The sequence below is a fragment of the Typopeltis vanoorti genome, chromosome 14 (assembly GCF_054136105.1).
Source record: "Typopeltis vanoorti isolate ZY-2024b chromosome 14, IOZ_Tvanoo_1.0, whole genome shotgun sequence".
NCBI lineage: Eukaryota > Metazoa > Arthropoda > Arachnida > Uropygi > Thelyphonidae > Typopeltis > Typopeltis vanoorti.
Window position 1 is genome coordinate 107,380,487 of NC_143562.1, and position 25,153 is coordinate 107,405,639.

General features: G+C 36.6%; 1 protein-coding gene across 1 annotated transcript in view; it reads right to left on the reverse strand.

Annotated features, from left to right (window-relative positions):
- Prosalpha3 (proteasome alpha3 subunit) overlaps positions 1-25,153 on the reverse strand; it is a 91,778-nt gene that overhangs the window by 33,731 nt on the left and 32,894 nt on the right. Inside the window, exon 4 of the mRNA XM_090403439.1 lies at positions 16,524-16,612. Within this exon, the coding sequence (XP_090259565.1) occupies positions 16,524-16,612 (89 nt within the window). The remainder of the gene's footprint in view (positions 1-16,523; positions 16,613-25,153) is intronic.

Here is a 25,153-nt window from a genome sequence, read left to right on the forward strand (position 1 = left end):
CTTCAATCAAGGACACACATAGGATCATCTATTCTATGGCTGTGAAATTCACCACGTGGACACTGACTTCTTTATAGATTTTTTCTCTCGTTACAATCACGATGATGAAACACACTAAAATTATCTTCTTTCTTTGAAGTAAATGGCATCCCTAATTTCTTACAAAATGAACACGGAATCAAAATCCTGCACACTTTGTTTCCTTATTGTGTCAGACAGAGAAAACTCCTAACCCGTCACTCAGGAAAACCACGTGAGAGTTATACGAAGACTCGTGAAGAAAACTCCGAGGGAAAAAGCCTCGTGGGGGGGGTCCTAACCCTTTTATACGATGACCCTACTAGCACCTTCTTCAATTTCTTTTCTTCTCCCCTTACTGGAGTCGATTTCACTGACCAATTAGAGTGGCATTTTTCTGCCAAAACATCTGAGCTTCAGTTTTTGTTTAAGCTAACCTCTATGTCATCTATACTAGATTAATCCCTTTTCCAAAATTTTCTAAGAATTAACTCGAATCTTTAATCTCTTATTTCAAGTGTAAAAACTAGCCTCTCACATACAAAATCCAATAACTAATTTTTTTTTGCTTTACTTAACCTTATTTTATCATATCACAACTGTAATAAAACTCTTTTTTTTTTTTTTTATTTATTTCAACAAACAATTTCAGCTATATTTTTCACTTGGATGCAAGCATATTTTTCTTTCTTTTAATTTTATGTATTCATTACTTTGAAAGGCTCTTAACGATATCTGCTTAGGAACAAGCATGCTTACTTAGTTATTTATACAGAGTTTTTATTTCTTCTCTTGTTACACCATGATGACTGAAATTTTCACATTCTTAAGTTATTAGGGTGTAACAAAGGTCCTCCCTTTTAATAAAAAAAAAATTTTTTTTTTAAAAAAACATTTTCTGGCAAAGTGTTCTGCTTCTCTTATCTGGGGTCCCCCCCCCCCTTTTTTTTTGTCAAACCTTTTCGGTTCTCCCCCTTTCCTTTTAATGGGAATTCTCTCTAATATAGAAGTACCCTTTTTTACATTTGAGTTTCCACATTTCCTAGGATTTCCTCCCTGTCATATGATAAACGTTCCACTCCTTCTCCTCTCATCCCTACAGGAACTTGCTGCTTATTGAAGAAATACCTGGTGAATCCTTCTCATACTTCCCCCCCTTATGTCCCTTGTTGAGATCTTTTTGTCAGATGTCCATTTATCAGAGGCATGCATCTTTAAGGGATAAACTCCTTTCCTGTGGTCTACCTTACCATTTTGTCAGGGACCTAAGGTTATACCGGGTTTGTTCTAGTATTCTGTTTTCCTCTGATTCTCATAGACCCTATTCCCATTTTTTGTCGGCATTTGCTTGTTTGTTATGCTTTCCCCCATACATTGTTTAAACTGAATGAACCTGGAGAACTGCCGATCTGAGCTGGAATTTCCCTCTCTCCTTGACAATCAGTACTATTCCCTCTTCTTGAGGGGGCATTCATATCGTGGCTTCCTTCTTGACGAGGACTGTTACCCCCTTTTGTAGTCCTTCTCCTTCTTCATACACTCTCCATCGAATCTCCTAGGCATACTAACTTATTAGACCTCGTCCTATAAAGTTTTAATCTATCAGAGTGCACTACCCAGGATTTCCCTTGTTTAGATTTTTCTCTTATTTTAAATGTCACTTGGGACAATTTTTCTTGAATTTCATATGGTCTGGTCACACTCCTTCCAAACTTCCCAGGCACTACCCAGGATTTCCCTTGTTTAGATTTCTCTCTTATTTTAAATGTCACTGGGTACAATTTTTCTTGAATTTCATATGGTCTGACCCCACTCCTTCCAAACTTCCCCCCTTTTTTATTAACGAAATTCTGTTCTTACAAGACCAGATCATCAGGATTCAGATCCTTGTATCTCCTCAATTTGTTGGCATAATTTCTTGCCCTTTGTGAGCAAGCTTCACTGGATTTGTACACCATCTCATATGCAGTTCTATTATCGGTGATCAGGCTATTGAGATAATCATCAATGTCTGGAAATCCCAAATTTACATGGGAGTTCCTGAAATCAGCAGGGAAGGTTGGCTCACAACCATAGAAGATAACGGCAGGGGCTTCTCTGATGGCAGTTCTGCACGCGAATAATGTGTGAGGCAAAAAAGTATCCCAATTCGAGATCTGGAGATCGGACATCTCTGACAAGGTAAGCTTTAAAGTCCTGTTCAATCTTTCCACCATTCCATTTCTTTGAGGATGATAAGGAGTAGTGAAAAATTTCTTTACTCTTAACAACTTGCACAGCTGTAACATGACTTCAGCTGTGAAGTTGGAGCCTTTGTCAGAGAGAAGTGTCTGGGGTGTCCCATATCTAGAAATAATCAGCTTGAAAAATTTATAAGCTACTGTTCGGGCAGATTGGTCCTTAATTGCTACAGTCTCCGGATATCGTGAGAACACGTCTATGACCACTAGAATGTACCTATTTCCTTTCTTGGTGATAGGTAGGGGGCCCACGATATCCATAGCTACAGCCTGAAAAGGACGCATGGGATTAGGGAAAGACTGGAGGGGAGCCTTACCTACAATGCTGGACTTCTGTTGACACAAATGACAAGAAGTCACATACGATTCTACATCTCCCTTCATCCCTTTCCATATATAATGATCACGAACTCTGTTCCACGTTCTATGCACCCCTTGGTGACCAGCCAAGTCAGAGTCATGAAAGGTGAATAGTACCCATGAGATCATTTTCTCTGGAACTAAGATTTTGTCCTTCCATCCCCCTGTGACGCTTTGTTTGGACAATAAGAGACCATTTGGATCAATATATAGTGTATGATTGAAAGAATCTTTAATATGGGACTTCTCCCCTCTCAAAACTTTCTCATAAATCTCCTCCCATACTGGATCACTCCTTTGCTCTTCGATTATACAAGACTTTTCCCATATTTGTTGTTCTAAAATTGATTCCCTTCTTGCCTACTCCCCCCCCCCTTCTTTGTATATAGGGAAAATCACCTCTTCACTAGGACTGACATCACTATTGTGTACAACATCCAGAGATCTGGACAGATAGTCAGCGACCACGTTCGCTGAGCCAGGGATGTATTTTACTTCCAAATCAAATTCTTGCATCTCTAGTGCCTACCTAATGATTCTCTGATTTTTGTCTCTCATTGAGGATATAAATGACAATGGTTTGTGATCAGAGCGCAAGATGAGATGTTGTCCTAATAACATATACCTGAACTTTCTTGCATAAACAATAGCAAGGGCTTCCTTTTCAATTACCGAGTAATTTATCTCAGAAGAGGAAAGCTTCCTACTGATAAAGGCGACTGGCTTAAACCTCCCTTCCTCTTTCTACAACAGAGGCGATTGTGTTGTTGGAAGCATCAGCAGAGAGATAAAAATCCCTACCCAGTTTGGGATACGTCAGGACAGGCGACTTAGTTAGAGCCAGATTTAAGCGTTGATGTGCAATCTGTTGTTCGTTTCCCCACTTGAATTTTCTTCCCTTCCTTGTGAGTCTAACTATAGGTTCCATCAGTTTGGAGCATTCGGGAATGAACTTCCTGTAGAAGTTGATCATGCCCAAATACCTCCTAACCTGCCTTACAGTTGTGGGAGTTCATGCCTTTAATATGGCAGTCACAATTTCCTCTGTGGGTGTTATGTGTTCATTTATCACATGGCCTAAATACGCAACTTCCTTGAGGAAAAATTGGCATTTAGAACACTTCAGAGATAACTGAGCTCTGTTAAGTCTTTCCATGACCTCTACTAGTAGTCTCTTATGTTCCTCGACACAAGATGAGTAAACCAGAAGATCATCCTGGAAACAGATAACCCCTTCTCCCAACATATCAGATAGCACAGAATTCATCAAGCTCTGAAAACTCATGGCTGAGTTCCTGGCTCCCGAGGGAGTCGACACAGCTGATACTTCTGCCATCTTGTGGTGAAGGCAAAGTATTTTCTGTCCTCCTCTCTCAAAGGAATCTGGAAATCTAGTTTGGAGAAGTACTTAGTCCTTCCAGGCCAATCAACAGGTCCTCAATCTTGCACACGGGAAAATCTATGGGTTTAGTGACCTGCTCTCTCTCAGGTTCAGTACAAATCTTAACCATTAGGTTTTTCTACTAAGATAAATGGGCTATTCCATCTAAAATTTGACTTTTCAATAATTCCAGCTTTCTCATATTCCAGGAGTAATTTCTTAAGTGTGTCCATATGCTTTAGTGGGATCTAATATTGTCTCACATATATGGGCACATCAGAACTGATTTTAACAGCATGTTGAACCAGATTAGTACAAGAAAGCGAGCTGATCTCCCCTGTGAATACTTTTGGATACTTGTGGAATACAGACTTAAAGAACTCTATCATGTGAATCCTTTCCTGCTCAGAACTTATCACATATAAAGTTATATTTTTCTAAAAAATCAATACCCAGTATGACTTGGTTGCTAGTGTCTGCAACCTCGGGTAAGACTAGCATCTCATGCGTGATATTGATAGGGAAGCAAGGTATGGAAATCCTTGCTTTCACTCTCAAGATTGAGGAAAGCTCAACTTTTGCAATTCCCATGATCTTAATGGGTTGACTTAGTTTAGTAAAACTATTAAAGGCTACATTCTGAAATGCCTCAATCAAATTTTCTGGGATTACGTGAGCCCCAGTATCAAAAAGGAGTTTACAGGGTATACCCTCAATCAAACCTTCTACCAAAGGCAGGGGCAATTCCCTTTTCGCCTCTGCTAAAGAAACAGTGCATTCTTACCCCTTCTCTGAATCATCTCTCTCAGTTGAACTACCAGCAATCGCAACTATACTTCTCTCATTCTTACTTGACCCAGAATGGCCCAAGCTCTTTAATTCAATTATTTCTGAGATGAGACCCTCATTCTCAGTATTATATTGCTGTATCCCATTGCCTCTGCCTCCCTTGTTATCATGCATTGTTGGTCTAAAATTGATTGAGGAAAAAGGACTTTCCCTGAGACTATTCGGGTGCTCAGAAAATTTGGGGGGGGTTGTATCCCCTTTTAATCCTTTTCGTAGTTGTTCCCTCATTTCATCCAAAATTCTCTCTCTTTTTCTGGCCAGGCTAAAGCATGAATCTAGGTCCTGGAACCCTTTCTTAAATATCACTTCTTTTAATCGATCATAATCCGACTCTGAACTGTTGAAAAGGCTAACCACTTCATGTGGGCTTTTCCTCTGGGAACGAGAACCTCATGGATTGTGATACAGACATAATTCTGCTCAGCAAATTAGATACACTCTCTCCCTCCTCTTGTATGCAATTATACAATTCCTTCAACACCTGGGAACTCCCTTTTTTCCTAGCAAATTCTGAGACCGATATTTGTTTGAATTGTTGATAATCCAAGGCTACCCTTAGCAAAGGAGAGTGTTCTATGGACGTTTTAGCCTTTCCCACCAGTTTACTCTGGAGCAAGACTAACAACTGAAAATCAGTCTCTTCTACATAACTAAAAAAATCGAGGACGTCATCAGTCTCCTCGCCCAAAAATTGTGGGAACACCTTGTGGGTTAATATAACGAAAAAATTCGCTGTTATCCATGCCTAAACTACTAGAAGGATCAGTCATACTTGTATCCAGTTTACAGTAATTTACTCTTTAAAATTTTCAACAACACTTAATTAAACTTTTGCCTCTCAGTTGTCTGACAGCACCCAAAACCAACTTGTTGTGAATAGCTTTTAATTAGCTAAACCACAACCACATCCTGTCGACTGCACCATTTATGTTGTGTCCCAATTTATGATTATTAGACTTTCAATTATCCTTATATGTGAAACTCTACTTATCTTTACCCAAATCTTATCTATATATGAGATATCACCCAAATACAAATATTCAAGCTTCTTCTTCCCTTGGTGTCCATAAATATTTATTTCATACTGCACCTTTCAGGACATTTAGTTTAAGATATAAAATTCAAAAACAAGGAGCAATTACCAAAATATGTCTGAGTGTGAAACTAATATGCAGTCGTGACCTTTATCTCGTAACTTAACAAATCCCCCCCCCACGTGATTAGGTTCATACGTTATTACAAGTGGTGCATTGAGCAGCAATCTCAGACAACTATACTTTCAATGAACAAAAGTTTATTGAACTCTTAAACATAGTACAATTCATTTTTTAATCAAATAAAACTCAATTCAATACCAATAATATATAATACAAATTAACACTAGCTAAACACAAACAATAGGCTAAAATTCTATATGGGAATGGCGATCATGCCACCACAAAAGATTACATACATATAAATATATATATAATTCCAGAACTAGTTAACACTTTACTAGTCTGAATGTGTTATAATGCTGCATTACCTTGGACATATATAATTAGTTTACTCTATCTAACTTACTAAAACAGTATGGTTTAAACTATCCTTTCGCTGTGCTAATACACATTTTTGACTTATAAAACTCTCTTAAATAAAATACAATGTACATGCATAAATAAAGTCACATGAATACTTATTAATGAATAGTAACAAGCTTATTCTCATTCTAGTCTGACATATACTAAAGTCCTAGTATAATTCTCATTAATCCCTTCAACTGTTCAGTAATTGAACAATGATTACAGTTACATATGATTTGAATTGACACGAGATTTTCACAGTACCTTTTGACTTGGGTCTTCAACACTGGTCTCTACCTTTTTCCGATTGTACCTTCCTAGGACGAACTCTTCTATAACTTATCACTCCTAAGTTCTTTTGGCATTAAGATGGGCTTTCATGATCTTTACTTTACATGCTTCAATCAAGGACACACATAGGATCATCTATTCTATGGCTGTGAAATTCACCACGTGGGCACTGACCTCTTTATAGTTTTTTTCCTCTCCTTATGATCACAATGTTGAAACACACTGACATTATCTTCTTTCTTTTAACTAAACGGTGCCCTTATTTCTTACAATAGGAACATGGAATCAAAATCCTGCACACTTTGTTTTCTTATAGTGTCGGACGGAGAAAACTCCTTACCCATGACCCAGGAAAACCACATGAGAGCTATATGAAGAAAACTCTGAGGGGGGAAAAGCCTTGTGTGCGTATGGGGATTCCTAACCCTTTTATACGATAACCCTACTGGCACCTTCTTCAATTTCTTTTCTTACCCCCTTACAGGAGTCGATTTCACTGACCAATTAGAGTTGGTTTTTCTGCCTAAACATCCTGTGGTCCGTGTGCATGCAATTGACATGTGACGGTGTCTGAATTCGGGAATCATGACCTTGAGATTTAGTTTTTGTTTAAGCTAACCTCTATGTCATCTATACTATATTAATCCCCTTTCCAAAATTTTCTAAGAATTAACTCGAATCTTTAATCTCTTATTTCAAGTGTAAAAACTAGCCTCTCACATACAAAATCATATGACTAATTTTTTTTTGCTTTACTTCATCACCATCACCAAATTCCTGCTATGTACCCTCAAGGTATGATATGATATGATAGTACTACATGAAAAAAAATTATATCATTACTAACTTCCTATCTACAATTTTCCTCCAAATCAGTCTGTTACTTGTCAAGACTTCAACATTATTAGATCTTATATGTCTATCGTCTAAGGCACTTTGTACCGTATCAATCCACCTATATCTTGGTCTTCCTCTGGGTCGTTTTGCTGCCAACCTGGCAGAGAACACTTGTTTTGCTAATCTTTCTTCGCCCATTCTGCTTAAGTGACCATACTACCTGAGATTAACTCTGCTAACGCATTCCTGGATGCTGACAATGTCAAGTTCTTTCCTAATATCCTCGTTTTTAATATGATATTGCCATTGATGCCATCTGTTCACGCTTCTAATCTTTCTCCGGACTCTCATATCTGCGGTCTCTAGTCTTTGATCAAGTGTTTTACTTCTGACCCAGCTCTCAGATCCATAAGTTAAAACTGGTTTGAACACTGCCTTGTATACAGCTAATTTAGTGGTCCAACTAATTTCTCTCTTATTCCATATGAATTTATTCAATTGACTTCCCACCATACCAGCTTTGCTGATTCTGTTGTCTATTTCTATATTTAATTTACCATCTTCACTAAAAATCGTGCTTAAGTAGCTGAAATGTTTTACTTGTTCCACAAGTTCTCCATTCACAACACAGTTGACATTTTCAATGATTCTGCCTATTTTTATTGTCTTTGTCTTTTTATTGCTGACCTTCATACCATATCTATTACAACAGCTATTCAATTTAGTCAGCTGTTCAGTGGTTACTTTGCTGTAACCACTGATCACATGATATTCTTGAAAATGAAAAAGAATGCATCAGTACTGATGGCATCCAATCATTCTGTAGCCCAATTTTAAAAGAGTTGCCTTCTGTAAAGGACAGACAGATATACAATTCTGACTTGCATATTTGTGGACAAACTGGAAAACTTTGCTATATTCCCACAGTATTATGTTATTACACTTTGTAACACTTATTACATTCACACAATTTGTTGTAATGATCTAATTTTCACTTTACATCAGACAGTAGAGAAATCATGGGAATGTAACAAGTATCTGGATTTTTTTAGATCTGGAAAATGCATATGACGAAGTGCTCAGAGAAAAGCTTTTCAAAACACTATGATTATAATGGGTAAATGGAACATTATACAGAGCATTTCTTATATAGAGGAACCTGTGGAGTATTCATAACTATAAATTCACATGTATGCCACAGCATTTAACTTTTTAATAATATGTAAATATTTCATTTTAAGTATCATAAGACATCATCAGTACAGTTATTAAACAATAGGAATTACATAGGATTACAACTTAGGTTGGAATCCTTCTATATATACAGTGGCATGTTTAAGGATTAAATACTAGTGCACTGTAATTAAATAAATTAAAATATAACTGATAAATTTATTTTATACAGTTGAGGATAACAATTTCCCAGACTTAGTTTATCAGTTATTAGTCTAGAATTAGATAAATTAAAATATAACTGATAAATTAAGTCTGGGAAATTGTTATCCTCAACTGTATAAAATAAATTTATCAGTTATATTTTAATTTAGTTAATTACAGTGCAATAGTATTTAGTTCTTAAACACGCTACTGTATACATAGGATTCCAATGTAAGAAAGTGCACTAATGTCTTTTTTTGAATGTAATTCCTATTGTTTAATAACTGTACTGATGATGTCTTATGATACTTAAGATGAAATATTTACATATTATTAAAAAGTGAATTACTTTTTAATTAACTTTATGACATAGGTTTGAGTTTATAGCTATTATACAGAGAGCAATACATAATCTATATTTAAGTTGTAAGTCAGCAGTTTGATGAAATTAGCCAAAACACTAAACTAGCAGTATACAACACAGTGTTCAAACTAGTTTTAAGTTATGGGCTAACAGAAGGGTGCATGCTATATCCATTGTTATTCATGTATATGGATTCCATTATGAAAGAAAGTGGCAGTAAATCTGATATTAGAATCAGAGATATTAAAATTAATCCTTGCTTTATGCAGATATTATACTCATAAACAAATCCAATGGGGGGTGCTTAAGGGTCAAAGCTGTATAACTAAGAGGAGACCTCCACATAGCCTTTAAAGAAATGCGGAGAACCAACCACGGCTTCTACCTAATGTCCAATCCTCACCTTCTCGTGGTGCACCCTGTTGGGTATCTACTTGGATACTGAACGAACGAGGATGGGCTGGCAATTTGGGATTTAGCCGACCAAATTGTATTCTTATTGGTTAAACCAAAATAAAAAATGATGGTATAACATGACAAAATTTCATGCTGGCTGGGGCGTTGCCTGGTTAAACAAGGCCCCCGTTGTTTTCGCCAGGGAACCAGGGCGAACAGCGAAAAGTCAGCTACTGGAACAAATCTGAAAGCACACCCCAACTCAATATCACCAGACATAAAGATCGGTACTATCAACATAGAAGCCTGAATGGCAAAGAAATGGAGCTAGGCTGAGGAATTAGATAAGTACCAGATCGACATAATAGGGGTGACTGAAACAAAAAAGACAAAAACTGGTGAGATCTTTCTGAGCAATAAATACAAAATGTTATATTCAGGCAATGACAATAAAGGAAAAGAAGGAGAAGCCATAGTATTCAACACAAAATACATGGCTAATCTTCTTGAATGGCAGTCAGTCTCAAGTAGAGTAATGTGGGAAAATATCAGAATGGGGAACTGGACAATGAGACTTGTTTGTGCCTATGGTCCCACAGAAGGTTCTACTACTACGGTAGAAGTGGAGGAATTTTTTGAGGCTTTAGAGAAAGCAACTGACACAATGAAAAAGGAAAAGTTGGTCCTTGTTAGGGATCTAAATAGCAGAGTAGGAAATGATTTTGAGACATACAAAAATATTTTGAGAAAATTTGGAGAAAAGAGCAAAGTTAATAATAATGGCATATATTTGTTGGATTTCTGCTAAGGACATGGACTGGTTATTACTAACACCATGTTCCAACATAAAAATGTGTGCAAATTCACATGGAGAGAAGAGGCTAGGAATAAGAAAAGTCTCATTAACTATGTTATTGCTAATAGTGATGTTTTTTTCCTAGTGCAGGACACCAGAGTGTACAGAGGCTTTGAAATTGGAAGTGATCACTATTTAGTCTAGATTAGGATAAAATTGAATTTCATATTGAAAAGAATAACATGTAAGAAAGTTTTAAAGCAAATAAAAGTTGAGCAGCTCTCAGAGTGAACTGTAGACTAAAATACACAAAGATTATTGAAGAAAAAATTAAAAGAGTTTGAGAACAGGAATCAAACCTTGGGGATTCAATGGCAAGAATTGAAGAAAACCCTGATTGATTCAGCTAGAGAGGCATGTGATGAAGTTGTCTGCAAGGATAGAAAAATTAGAACTCCATGGTGGACACAGGAAGTTAAAGAGGCAGTGAAGGAAAAGAAGAAAGCCTATCAAAAGTTCCTGGCAAATAAGTCAGCTTGTGCTCTTAGAGAATACAGAGACAAATGTAAGAAAGCGAAATCCTGTGTAAAACTAGCTAAACAAAAGTCATGGGAGGACTTTGGCAAGAACATAGAAAATAAATATCAAGAAGGCGGAAAATATTCTGGAGGTTGTTGAAGAAGCTTAGGAATGCAGGAAAGAGTGCTGTAAAAGGAGTCAGAGATAATAAAAGTGACATGAAAACAGGAGAAAAAGATATCCTTGAAGTATGGAGTAATTACTTCGAAAAATTGCTAAATGAAATAATCAGTGATAGCACAGTATAAAAAACACTCAACAGGCATACAGTCAGGAATACATATCGATACTTGAAGTAGAAAAAGCCATCAAAGGCTTGATATGTGGAAAGGCAGCAGGAGTAGATGATATTCGACTAGAAATGCTGAAATATGGTAGTATAAAAGTGTTACAGTGGCTGCACTGCATAGTTCAGAAGGCCTGGACAGAACAGAGGGACGAATTCCCAATGATTGGAGTAGAGTTCTAATAGTACCCATATATAAAAAGGGAAATATAACTGAATGTGAAAATTACAGAGGTATTTTCCTACTGAGTGTTCCTGGCAAGATTTATGCCAGTATACTTGACAAACGGTTGAGAAGAATTGTGGAAGAAAAGCTTGGTGAAGAACAGGCTGGATTCAGTCCAAATAGAGGCTGTCAGGATCAGATCTTCACTTTAAGGCAAATAGTTGAGAAAGCATGGGAATATAACAAAGATCTGTATTTAAGTTTTGTCGATCTGGAAAAGGCATATGACAATGTGCCAAGAGAGAAGCTATTCAATACGCTAGTTATATGGTGCTTAAGGGTCAAAGCTATATAACTGAGAGTAGACCTCCACATAGCCTTTAAAGGAATGCGGATAACCGACCAGGGCTTCTGACCTAATGTCCAATCCTCACCTTCTCGTGGTGCACCCTGTTGGGTATCTACTTTGATACTAAACTAACGAGGATGGGCTGGCAATTTGGGATTTAGCCGACCAAATTGTATTCTTATTGGTTAAACCAAAATAAAAAATGATGGTACAACATGACAAAATTTCATGACGGCTGGGGCGTCGCCCGGTTAAACAAGGCCCCCGTTGTTTTCGCCAGGGAACCAGGGCGAACAGCGAAAAGTCAGCTACTGGAACAAATCTGAAAACAAACCCCAACTCAACATCACCAGAGTTAAAGATCGGTACTATCAACGTAAGAAGCCTGAATGGCAAAGAAATGGAGCTAGCTGAGGAATTAGATAAGTACCAGATCGACATAATAGGGGTGACTGAAACAAAAAAGACCAAAACTGGTGAGATCTTTCTGAGCAATAAATACAAAATGTTATATTCAGGCAATAACAATCAAGGAAAAGAAGGAGTAGCGATAGTATTCAACACAAAATACGAGGCTAATCTTCTTGAATGGCAGTCCGTCTCAAGTAGAGTAATGTGGGCAAATATGAGAATGGGGAACTGGACAATGAGACTTATTTGTGCCTATGGTCCCACAGAAGGTTCTACTAAGGTAGAAGTGGAGGAATTTTTTGAGGCTTTAGAAAAAGCAACTGACACAATGAAAAAGGAAAAGTTGGTCCTTGTTGGGGATCTAAATAGCAGAGTAGGAAATGATTGTGAGACATACAAAAATATTTTGGGAAAATTTGGAGAAAAGAGCAAAGCTAATAATAATGGCAAATATCTGTTGGATTTCTGCTCAGGACATGGACTGGTTATTACTAACACCATGTTCCAACATAAAAATGTGCACAAATTCACATGGAGAGAAGAGGCTAGGAATAAGAAAAGTCTCATTGACTATGTTATTGTTGATAGTGATGTTTTCTCCCTGGTGCAGGACACCAGAGTGTACAGAGGATTTGAAATTGGAAGTGATCACTATTTAGTCTTGAGCAGGATAAAATTGAATTTCATATTGAAAAGAATAACATGTAAGAAAGTTTTAAAGCGAATAAAAGTTGAGCAGCTCTCAGATGTAAACTGTAGACTAAAATACAGAAATATTATTGAAAAGAAAATGAAAGAGTTTGAGAACAGGAATCAAACCTTGGAGATTCAGTGACAAACTCTGAAGGAAACATTGATTGATTCTGCCAGAGAGACATGTGGTGAGGTTGTGTGCAAAGATAAAAAAATCAGAACTCCCTGGTGGACACAGGAAGTTAAAGAGGCAGTGAAGGAAAAGAAGAAAGCATATCAAAAGTTCCTGGCAAATAAGTCAGCTTTTACTCTTACAGAATACAGAGACAAATGTAAGAAAGCTAAACAGTGTGTAAAACTAGCTAAACAAAAGTCATGGGAGGACTTTGGCAAGAATATAGAAAATAAATATCAAGAAGGTGGCAAAATATTCTGGAGGTTGTTGAAGAAGCTTAGGAATGGAGGAAAGAGTGCTGTAAAAGGAATTAGAGATGATAAAGGTGAAATGAAAACAGGAGAAAAAGATATCCTTGAAGTATGGAGTAATTACTTTGAAAAACTGCTAAATGAAACAAGCAGTGATGACAGCACAGTGATAAAAAACACTGACCAGGCATGCAGTCAGGAATACATATCCATACTTGAAGTAGAAAAAGCCATCAAAGGCTTGAAATGTGGAAAGGCAGCAGGAGTAGATGATATTCGACCAGAAATGCTGAAGTATGGTGGTATAAGAGTCTTACAGTGGCTGCACTTCATAGTTCAGAAAGCCTGGACAGAGGGACGAATTCCCAATGATTGGAGTAGAGCTCTCATAGTACACATATATAAAAAGGGAAATAAAACTGAATGTGAGAATTACAGAGGTATTTCCCTACTGAGTGATCCTGGCAAGATCTATGCAAGTATACTTGAGAAACGGTTGAGAAGAATTGTGGAAGAAAAGCTTGGTGAAGAACAAGCTGGATTCAGGCCAAATAGAGGCTGTCAGGATCAGATCTTCACTTTACGACAAATAGTCGAGAAAGCATGGGAATATAACAAAGATCTATATTTAAGTTTTGTCGATTTGGAAAAGGCATATGACAAGGTGCCAAGAGAGAAGCTATTCAATACGCTGCAGTTATATGGTGTCAATGGGGCATTATATCAAGCAATACTTAGTCTTTATTTGAGTTGTGAGTCAGCAGTTAGAATTGAAGGAAGTACAGGAAGATGGTTTAATGTTAAATCTGGTGTGAGACAAGGATGTACATTATCCCCTCTGTTATTCATTATCTATATGGATCACATTATGAAGGAATGTGGTATTAAACCTGATATCAAAATTGGAGATGTTAATGTCAGCCCTTTGCTTTATGCGGATGATGTTATACTTCTAAATAAATCCGCTACAAGTCTGCAAGATTCTCTGACTAAATTGAATAGCTGTTGTAATAGATATGATATGAAGGTCAGCAATAAAAAGACAAAGACAATGAAAATAGGTAGAATAGTTGAAAATGTGAAATGTGTTGTGAACGGAGAACCTGTGGAACAAGTAAAACATTTCAGCTACTTAGGCACAATTTTTACTGAAGATGGTAAATTAAATATAGAAATAGACAACAGAATCAGCAAAGCTGGTATCGTGGGAAGTCAATTGAATAAATTCATATGGAATAAGAAAGAAATTAGTCGGAACACTAAATTAGCTGTATACAAGACTGTGTTCAAACCAATTTTAACTTATGGATCTGAGAGCTGGGTCAGAAGTAAAACACTTGACCAAAGACTAGAGACCGCAGATATGAGAGTCCTGAGAAAGATTAGAGGTGTGAACAGATGGCATCAATGGCAATATCATATTAAAAATGAGGATATTAGGAAAGAACTTGACATTGTCAGCATCCAGGAATGCCTTAGCAGAGCTAATCTCAGATGGTATGGTTACTTAAATAGAATGGGAGAGGAAAGATTAGCAAAACAAGTGTTCTCTGCCAGGTTGGCAGGAAAACGACCCAGAGGAAGACCAAGATATAGGTGGATTGATACGGTACAAAGTGCCTTAGATGATAGAAATATAAGATCTGATAATGTTGGAGTCTTGACAAGTAACAGACTGATTTGGAGGAAAATTGTAGATAGGAAGTTAGTAATGATGTAATTTTTCATGTAGTACTGTCATATCCTGTACACCCCTTGAGGGTACATGGCAGGAATTTGATGATGATGATGATGAGTTATATGGTGTCAATGGGGCATTACATCAAGCAATACTTAGTCTTTATTTGAGTTGCAAGTCAGCAGTCAGAATTGAAGGAAGCACAGGAGGATGGTTTAATGTTAAATCTTGAGTGAGACAAGGATGTACATTATCCCCACTGTTATTCATTATCTATATGGATCACGTTATGAAGGAAAGTGGTATTAAACATGATATTGAAATTGTAGATGTTAATATCAGCTCTTTGCTTTATGAGGATGATGTTATACTTCTAAATAAATCCGCTTCAAGTTTGCAAGATTCCCCGACTAAATTGAATAACTGTTGTAACAGATATGGCATGAAGGTCAGTAATAAAAAGTCAAAGACAATGAAAATAGGTAGAATTGTTGAAAATGTCTAATGTGTTGTGAACAGAGATCCTGTGGAACAAGTAAAACATTTCAGTAATTTAGGTACGATTTTTAGTGAAGATGGTAAATTAAATATGGAAATAGACAGCAAAATCAACAAAGCTGGTATGTTAGGAAGTCAATTGAATAAATTCATATGGAATAAGAGAGAAATTAGTCGGAACACTAAATTAGCTATAGACAGTGTTCAAACCAGTTTTAACTTATGGAGCTGAGAGCTGGGTCAGAAGTAAAACACTTGACCAAAGACTAGAGATATGAGTCCTGAGAAAGATTAGAGGCATAAACAGATGGCAATAACATATTAAAAACAAGGATATTACGAAACAACTAGACAATGTCAGCATCCAGGAATGCATTAGTAGAGCTAATCTCAGGTGGTGTGGTCACTTAAACAGAATGGGCAAGGAAAGATTAGCAAAACAAGTGTTCTCCTGCCAGGTTGGCTGGAAAACGACCCAGAGGAAGACCAAGATATAGGTTGATTGATATGGTACAAAGTGCCACAGACAATAGAAATATAAGATCTGATAATGTTGGAGTCTTGACAAGTAACAGGCTGATTTGGAGGAAAATTGTAGATAGGAAGTTAGTTATGATGTAAATTTTTCATGTAGTATTATCATATACTGTACACCCCTTAAGGGTACATGGCAGGAATTTGATGATGATGATGAACATCACACATATCACTGCAACCAACTGGTTTCAAAGTGTGCACTGACATGCATTCACACTTTTGGCATTTTTGTAATTAGCTGTGAGGAACGGTTAAAATTCTGCATGACAATATTATCTGAAATGCTTTTTGAAATGAAAAAAATTTGACATGTAGTTTTCTCATGACATTAAAGGTTCCCTTATGAGTATTATTCTTTGTTCTTTTATTTTTTTAAAGTTTACTAAACTACTGTCTGCAGTTTACTAAATAAAGTAATACTCCACTCACCTCCATATTGAGTATATGCTTGCTTTAAATCACAGAGCCAGCAGACAAGACGCTCACAAGGGATTGATTCACCAAACTGCAAGAGGTATCTGTATTAAAAAAAAGATGAATGAGAAATCATCATTTACAGAATAGAACAAATTTTGTATGAACCATTCATTTTGCATATTCATATTTACTTGCAATCCGTTCTCGCCTATACACCTGACTTCTAAGTGTTTTAAAACTGGCAAGGTATGTGCAAGGGAAAGCAACTCAGATTATGGTTTCAGTTACCAAGAAAGCTTTCTATTTGTCTACAGTCAGCAGAAATTCATCATATGTACAGGGCACTTTGCATGATCCTAGATGTGATAATTTGTCCTTATATGAACGTAGGGGCAAACTCCATTAAGCATGCTGGATCTCGTTACAAACGTTTTGCTATGGCCTGTATTAGGTGAGGAAGAGAATTGGAAAGCATTTAACATTTAATTTTATTTTATTTGGGAGGGATGTGGGGGAGAACAGTCACTAGATGATGTCACTAGCTGTTTTAATGATGCTGTGCATGCTACCTTAGCATGCACAGCATCATTAAAACAGCCTCTATGTGGGAATGCTTTTAGGATTATAAACTGCTAGGCTGGATGATCATGATGTGATTGTTGGTGCAAATATTACCCAAAATCAGTCTAAAGAGACCTCTCCATTGCCCTCGAGGAATGCGGGGAACCACCTGGGCTTCTGACCTAATATCTAGTCCTCACCTTCAAGTGGTAGGCCCTGTCAGTAGGTATCCAATGGGTGCTAAATGAACAAGAATGAGGTGGCAATCTGAGACTCAGCCAACCAAATTTTAATCTCTATTGGCTTAAACAACAAATACATATGATGGTACAACATGATGAGATTTCATGAGGGTTAGGACATCATCCAGTTAAACAAGGATCCCCAATGCTTCCGTCAAGGAACCAGGGTAAACAGTGAAAAGTCAGCTACTGAAACAAGCCCCAACTCAACAACTAGAAGAAGAATAAATGCAACATCAGAAGAACTGAAGATAGGATCCATCAACACAAGGAGTATTAACAGAAAGGAAATCAAACTTGCACAACTGGAATAGTATCACATGAACGTAAGTGGCATTACTGAGACATAGAAGACAAAAAACAAGTGAGATCTTACTAATTAATAAATATAGGATGCTATATTCAGGCAATAATGATCAAGGAAGGAGTAGCCAAACTGGAGTTATGTGGCCAAACTTCAAATGGAGAAATGACCAATGAAACCAATTTGTGCTTACTGTCCCAAAGAGGGTTCCTCTAAGTAAGAAGAAGAAATTTTTCCAGTCATTAGAGCAGGCAGCTAGCATAAACAATTTGAAAAAGTAGTCCTTGTTGGAGATCTGAACAGCAGAGTAGAAAATGAATTGAATCCCACCAGGCATACAAAAACGTTTTGGGAAAATCTGGAGAAAAGGGCAAGGCAATAATAATGGTAAGACTCTCCTGAATTTCTGTTCAGGATAGGAACAGTCATTATTAACACCATGTTCCAACATGAAGATGTGGACAAGTTCATGTGGAGAGAAGATGTAAGAAATAAGAAAAGCCTCATTAATTGTCACTGTTGAGAGTGATATCTTCATAATGGTTCAGGATACAAGAGTGTACAGAGGATTTGAAACTGGAACTGACTATTACACTGAAAAGTATGTAAGAAAGTTTTAAAAAGGATTAAAGTTGAACAACTTTCACAAATAAACTGTAGAATTAACTATCCAACATTATTGAATAGAAAAACTGAAATAAAGTTGTCTGTAAGGATAGAAAAATAGGAACACCACTGTGGACCCAACATGTTAAAGAAGCAGTCCTGGACATGAAGAAAGCATACTGAAAGTCCCTAGGAAATAAGTCAGAAGATGGTGTAAAAGAATACAGAGAAAAATGTAAACGAACTAAGCCATGTGTAAAAGTAGCTAAACAAAAGTCATAGGAAGGCTGGTATGAATATATAAAATAAATATCTTGAAGATGGCAAAACATTCTGGAGTTCACTGAAAAAGCTTAGGAATCAAAGATGATAAACGTGACATGAAAACTGAAGATAAAGTTATCCTAGATATCTGGAGTAATGAATTTGAAGACTGTTAAACAAAACAAGCTGTGACAGAACAGCAGAAAATTTTCAAGAATGCAAACAGGATACCTATTAATACTTGAGGATAATGAATGAATTTCTTCCAAAATGATACCCTTATCCATCATAATTAAATTCCTGATATGTACCCTAAAGGGGAATGCGGGATATTATGATAGTATTACATCAAAATGTTACACCATTACTAAATTCCAATCGAATATTTTTCTCCAAATAAATCTGGTATACATCAAGATTCCAACATTATCAATCTTATATTTCTGTCTTCTAAAGAACATTTTAGTGTATATCAATCCACTTACATTTTGGTCTTTGTCTAGATCTTTTTCCTGACAACCTGGCAAAGAACACTTGTTTTGCTAATCTTTCCTCTCCCATTTGAGATTAGCTTTGCTAACAAAATCCTAAATGCTAACAATGGCGAGTTCTTTCCTAATATCATCACTTTTAATACAATACTGCCATTTATGCTATCTATTCACTCCACTAATCTTTCTCAGAACTCCAGTCTTTGATATAGTGCTTTATTTCTAACCCAGCTCCCAAATCCAAAAGTTAAATATATTCACATCTAAGCTACTAGTATATAGAGGCTAATGACTTCATATCACTTGCCTTAGTATGTATCCCATAATGCAAAGCACCCCCCTCCCTTTTGGACGTGTATAATGCAATGCATAATGGGAAGGACCACTACCTAAACCAGTTTCAACCTTTATCGAGGTCTCATCAGCGGGAGTCAGACTGGGAGAGATACCAAGGTTGAATTAATGCAGAAGTCATATATCTCACATACAAGTAGAAAAAGGTGCTTGACCCTGAAAGGGATGTACAGGATATGATAGTACTACATGAAAAATTTACATCATTACTAATTTCCTACCTACAATTTTCCTCCAAATCAGTCTGTTACCCGTCACGACTCCAATATTATCATCCATATTTTTGCCTTCTAATGCACTTTTAACTGTATCAATCCACCTATACTAGGTCTTTTTCCTCCCAACCTGGCAGAGTACTTGCTTTGCTAATCTTTCCTCGCCCATTCTGTTTAAGTGACCATAACACCTGAGATTAGCTCTGCTAATGCATTCCTAGATGCTGACAACGTCTAGTTCTTTCCTAATATGATATTGCCATTGATGGCATCTGTTCACACCTCTAATCTTTCTCAGGACTGTCATATCTGCGGTCTCTAGTCTTTGGTCAAGTGTTTTACTTCTGACCCAGCTCTCAGATCCATAAGTTAAAACTGGATTGAACACTGTCTTGTATACAGTTAATTTAGTGTTCTGACTAATTTCTCTCTTATTCCATATGAATTTATTCAATTGACTTCCTACCATACCAGCTTTATTGATTCTGTTGTCTATTTCCATATTTAATTTACCATCTTCACTAAAAATCGTGCCTAAATAGCTGAAATGTTTTACTTGTTCCACAGGTTCTCCGTTCACAACACATTTCACATTTTCAACTATTCTACCTATTTTCATTGTCTTTGTGTTTTTATTGCTGACCTTCATCTTCATGCCATATCTATTACAACAGTTATTCAATTTAGTCAGGGAATCTTGCAAACTTGTAGCGAATTTATTTAGAAGTATAACATTATCCTCATAAAGCAAAGAGCTGATATTAACATCTCCAATTCTGATATCATGTTTAATACCACTTTCCTTCATAATGTGATCCATATAGATAATGAATAACAGAGGGGATAATGTACACCCTTGTCTCACTCCAGATTTAACATTAAACCATCTTCCTGTACTTCCTTCAATTCTAACTGCTGACTTGCAACTCAAATAAAGACTAAGTACTGCTTGATATAATGCCCGTTGACACCATATAACTGTAGCATATCGAATAGCTTCTCTCTTGGTACCTTGTCATATGCCTTTTCCAAATCGACAAAACTTAAATACATATCTTTGTTATATTCCCATGCTTTCTTGACTATTTGTCGTAAAGTGAAGATCTGATCCTGAGCCTCTATTTGGCCTGAATCCAGCTTGTTCTTCACCAAGCTTTTCTTCCACAATTCTTCTCAATCGTTTCTCAAGTATGCTTGCATAGATCTTGCCAGGAACACTCAGTAGGGAAATACCTCTGTAATTCTCATATTCAGTTTTATTTCCCTTTTTATATATGGGTACTATGAGAGCTCTACTCCAATCATTGGGAATTCGTCCCCCTGCCCATGCCTTCTGAACTATGCAGTGCAGCCACCGTAAGACTTTTATACCACCATACTTCAGCATTTCTGGTCGAATATCATCTACTCCTGCTGCCTTTCCACATTTCAAGCCTTTGATGGGTTTTTTCTACTTCAAGTATGGGTGTATTCCTGTTGAGTGTTTTTTACCACTGTGCTATCACTGATTGTTTCGTTTAGCAATTTTTCGAAGTAATTACTCCATACTTCAAGGATATATTTTTCTCCCGTTTTCATGTCACCTTTATTATCTCTGACTCCTTTTACAGCACTCTTTCCTCCATTTCTAAGCTTCTTCAACAATTTCCAGAATATCTTATCGCCTTCTTGATATTTATTTTCTATATTCTTGCCAAAGTCCTCCCATGACTTTTGTTTAGCTAGTTTTACACAGTGTTTAACTTTCTTACAGTTTTTTACATTAGTTTTTTTACATTTGTTTCTGTATTCTCTAAGAGCACAAGCAGACTTATTTGCCAAGAAATTTTGATATGCTTTCTTCTTTTCCTTCACTGCCTCTTTAACTTCTTGAGTCCACCATGGAGTTCTGATTTTTCTATCCTTGTAGACTTGGAAATGTGAATTCAACCGACCTACAATGGAATGAAATTACAGGTGATAATCTAAAACATTTTCAGTTTGCGGATAATAATTTTGGAATAAAACAAAATTTTATTGAAGAAATGCACGATAAACACCTTGTAGACTTCTTTTTTATGTTTGTTGATGAAGGACTGCTGGACGTAATGGTGCAAGAAACCAACAGATATGCTCTTCAAAAACTCAGTAAGACAATTCTACCAAAAGCAAGGATAAGAAAGTGGAAAAACACAAATCCCAATGAAATGAAGATTTTTTTGGGTCTGCAAATTTGGTTGTTTAGTGCAGATGCCAAAATTAGAGTGTTATTGGTAGAATAACGTCCTCTATTCTACAGAAATCAAACAAGTTATGTCATGGAATTGGTTCGATCTTCTCAGTAACTGGCACTTCACAGACGAGAGTGGAAATACTTCTGAAAGACTATAAATTTACACCTCTCATAAATCATATAAGAAAAAATTTCCAGAAAATAGAGTAGAAGAAACTTTAGTCCCTTTCCGAGGTCGTCTTGCCTTTTGTAAGTACATCAAGAATAAACGAAACAAATTTGGCATAAAACTATTCAAATTGTGTATTGAAGATGGATATACATATGATTTCAAGATATACTGAGGCTCAGAAAAGACTAATACCACTAATAGTGTTCCAACTTCAATTGTTATGGGACTTTGTGAGAATCTACTTGACCATGGATGCACAATATATGTAGATAATTATTATACCAGTATTGAATTAGCTCACAAACTTTTGAATAGAGAAACATACCTTGTAGGCACTTTGAGAAAAAATCGTAAAGGAATTCCACAGGATGTTACCCAGAAGAAATTGAAAAAGGGTGAAATAATTGGTAAAGAAAGTGACACAGGGGTGGTGGTAATAAAATGGTGCGATAAACGTGAAGTGCTTATGTTATCAACAAAACACACAAACAAAATGAAATCTTTTACAGCAAGAAAAATGGTAATGAAGTGCAAAAGCCGGAAGCTATTACAGACTATAACAAAAGCAAACGTTTTATTGATCTATCCGATCAGGTAAAAGCCTATGCTTCTTGTCTTCGAAGAAGTGTGAAATGGTACCGAAAACTTGCAGTTGAAATTATTTTAGGTTCTGCTGTGGTGAACACCATCATCAACAAATTCCTGCCATGTACCCTCAAGGGGTGTACAGGATATGACAGTACTATATGAAAAAATTACATCCTTACTATCTTCCTATCTACAATTTTCCTCCAAATCAGTCTATTACTTGTCAAGACTCCAACATTATCAGATCTTATATTTCTATCGTCTAAGGCCCTTTGTACCGTATCAATCCACCTATATCTTGGTCTCCCTCTGGGTCGTTTTCCTGCCAACCTGGCAGAGAACACTTGTTTTGCTAATTTTTCCTCTCCCATTCTATTTAAGTGACCATACCATCTGAGATTAACTCTGCTAACGCATTCCTGGATGCTGACAATGTCAAGTTCTTTCCTAATATCCTCATTTTTAATATGATATTGCCATTGATGCCATCTGTTCACGCCTCTAATCTTTCTCAGGACTCTCATATCTGCGGTCTCTAGTCTTTGGTCAAGTGTTTTACTTCTGACCCAGCTCTCAGATCCATAAGTTAAAATTGGTTTGAACACCGTCTTGTATACAGCTAATTTAGTGTTCCGACTAATTTCTTTCTTATTCCATATGAATTTATTCAATTGACTTCCCACGATACCAGCTTTGCTGATTCTGTTGTCTATTTCTATATTTAGTTTACCATCTTCAGTAAAAATTGTGCCTAAGTAGCTGAAATGTTTTACTTGTTCCACAGGTTCTCCATTCACAACACAGTTGACATTTTCAACTATTCTACCTATTTTCATTGTCTTTGTCTTTTTAATGCTGACCTTCATACCATATCTATTACAACAGCTATTCAATTTAGTCAGAGAATCTTGCAGACTTGTAGCGGATTTATTTAGAAGTATAACATCATCCTCATAAAGCAAAGAGCTGACATTAACATCTCCTATTTTGATATCAGGTTTAATACCACATTCCTTCATAATGTGATCCATATAAATAATGAATAACAGAGGGGATAATGTACATCCTTGTCTCACACCAGATTTAACATTAAACCATCTCCCTGTACTTCCTTCAATTCTAACTGCTGACTCACAACACAAATAAAGACTAAGTATTGCTTGATATAATGCCCCATTGACACCATATAACTGCAGCGTATTGAATAGCTTCTCTCTTTGCACCTTGTCATATGCCTTTTCCAAATCGACAAAACTTAAATACAGATCTTTGTTATATTCCCATGCTTTCTCGACTATTTGTTGTAAAGTGAAGATCTGATCCTGACAGCCTCTATTTGGCCTGAATCCAGCTTGTTCTTCACCAAGCTTTTCTTCCACAATTCTTCTCAACCGTTTCTCAAGTATACTTGCATAGATCTTGCTAGGAACACTCAGTAGGGAAATACCTCTGTAATTCTCACATTCAGTTTTATTTCCCTTTTTATATATGGGTACTATGAGAGCTCTACTCCAATCATCGGGAATTCGTCCCTCTGTCCAGGCTTTCTGAACTATGCAATGCAGCCACTGTAAGACTCTTATACCACCATACTTCAGCATTTCTGGTCGAATATCATCTACTCCTGCTGCCTTTCCACATTTTAAGCCTTTGATGGCTTTTTCTACTTCAAGTATGGATATGTATTCCTGACTGCATGCCTGGTCAGTGTTTTTTATCACTGTGCTGTCATCACTGCTTGTTTCATTTAGCAGTTTTTCAAAGTAATTACTCCATACTTCAAGGATATCTTTTTCTCCTGTTTTCATTTCACCTTTATCATCTCTAATTCCTTTTACAGCACTCTTTCCTCCATTCCTAAGCTTCTTCAACAACCTCCAGAATATTTTGCCACCTTCTTGATATTTATTTTCTATATTCTTGCCAAAGTCCTCCCATGACTTTTGTTTAGCTAGTTTTACACACTGTTTAGCTTTCTTACATTTGTCTCTGTATTCTGTAAGAGTAAAAGCTGACTTATTTGCCAGGAACTTTTGATATGCTTTCTTCTTTTCCTTCACTGCCTCTTTAACTTCCTGTGTCCACCAGGGAGTTCTGATTTTTTTATCCTTGCACACAACCTCACCACATGCCTCTCTGGCAGAATCAATCAATGTTTCCTTCAGAGTTTGCCACTGAATCTCCAAGGTTTGATTCCTGTTCTCAAACACTTTCATTTTCTTTTCAATAATATTTCTGTATTTTAGTCTACAGTTCACATCTGAGAGCTGCTCAACTTTTATTCGCTTTAAAACTTTCTTACATGTTATTCTTTTCAATATGAAATTCAATTTTATCCTGCTCAAGACTAAATAGTGATCACTTCCAATTTCAAATCCTCTGTACACTCTGGTGTCCTGCACCAGGGAGAAAACATCACTATCAACAATAACATAGTCAATGAGACTTTTCTTATTCCTAGCCTCTTCTCTCAGTGTGAATTTCTGCACATTTTTATGTTGGAACATGGTGTCAGTAATAACCAGTCCATGTCCTGAGCAGAAATCCAACAGATATTTGCCATTATTATTAGCTTTGCTCTTTTCTCCAAATTTTCCCAAAATATTTTTGTATGTCTCACAATCATTTCCTAC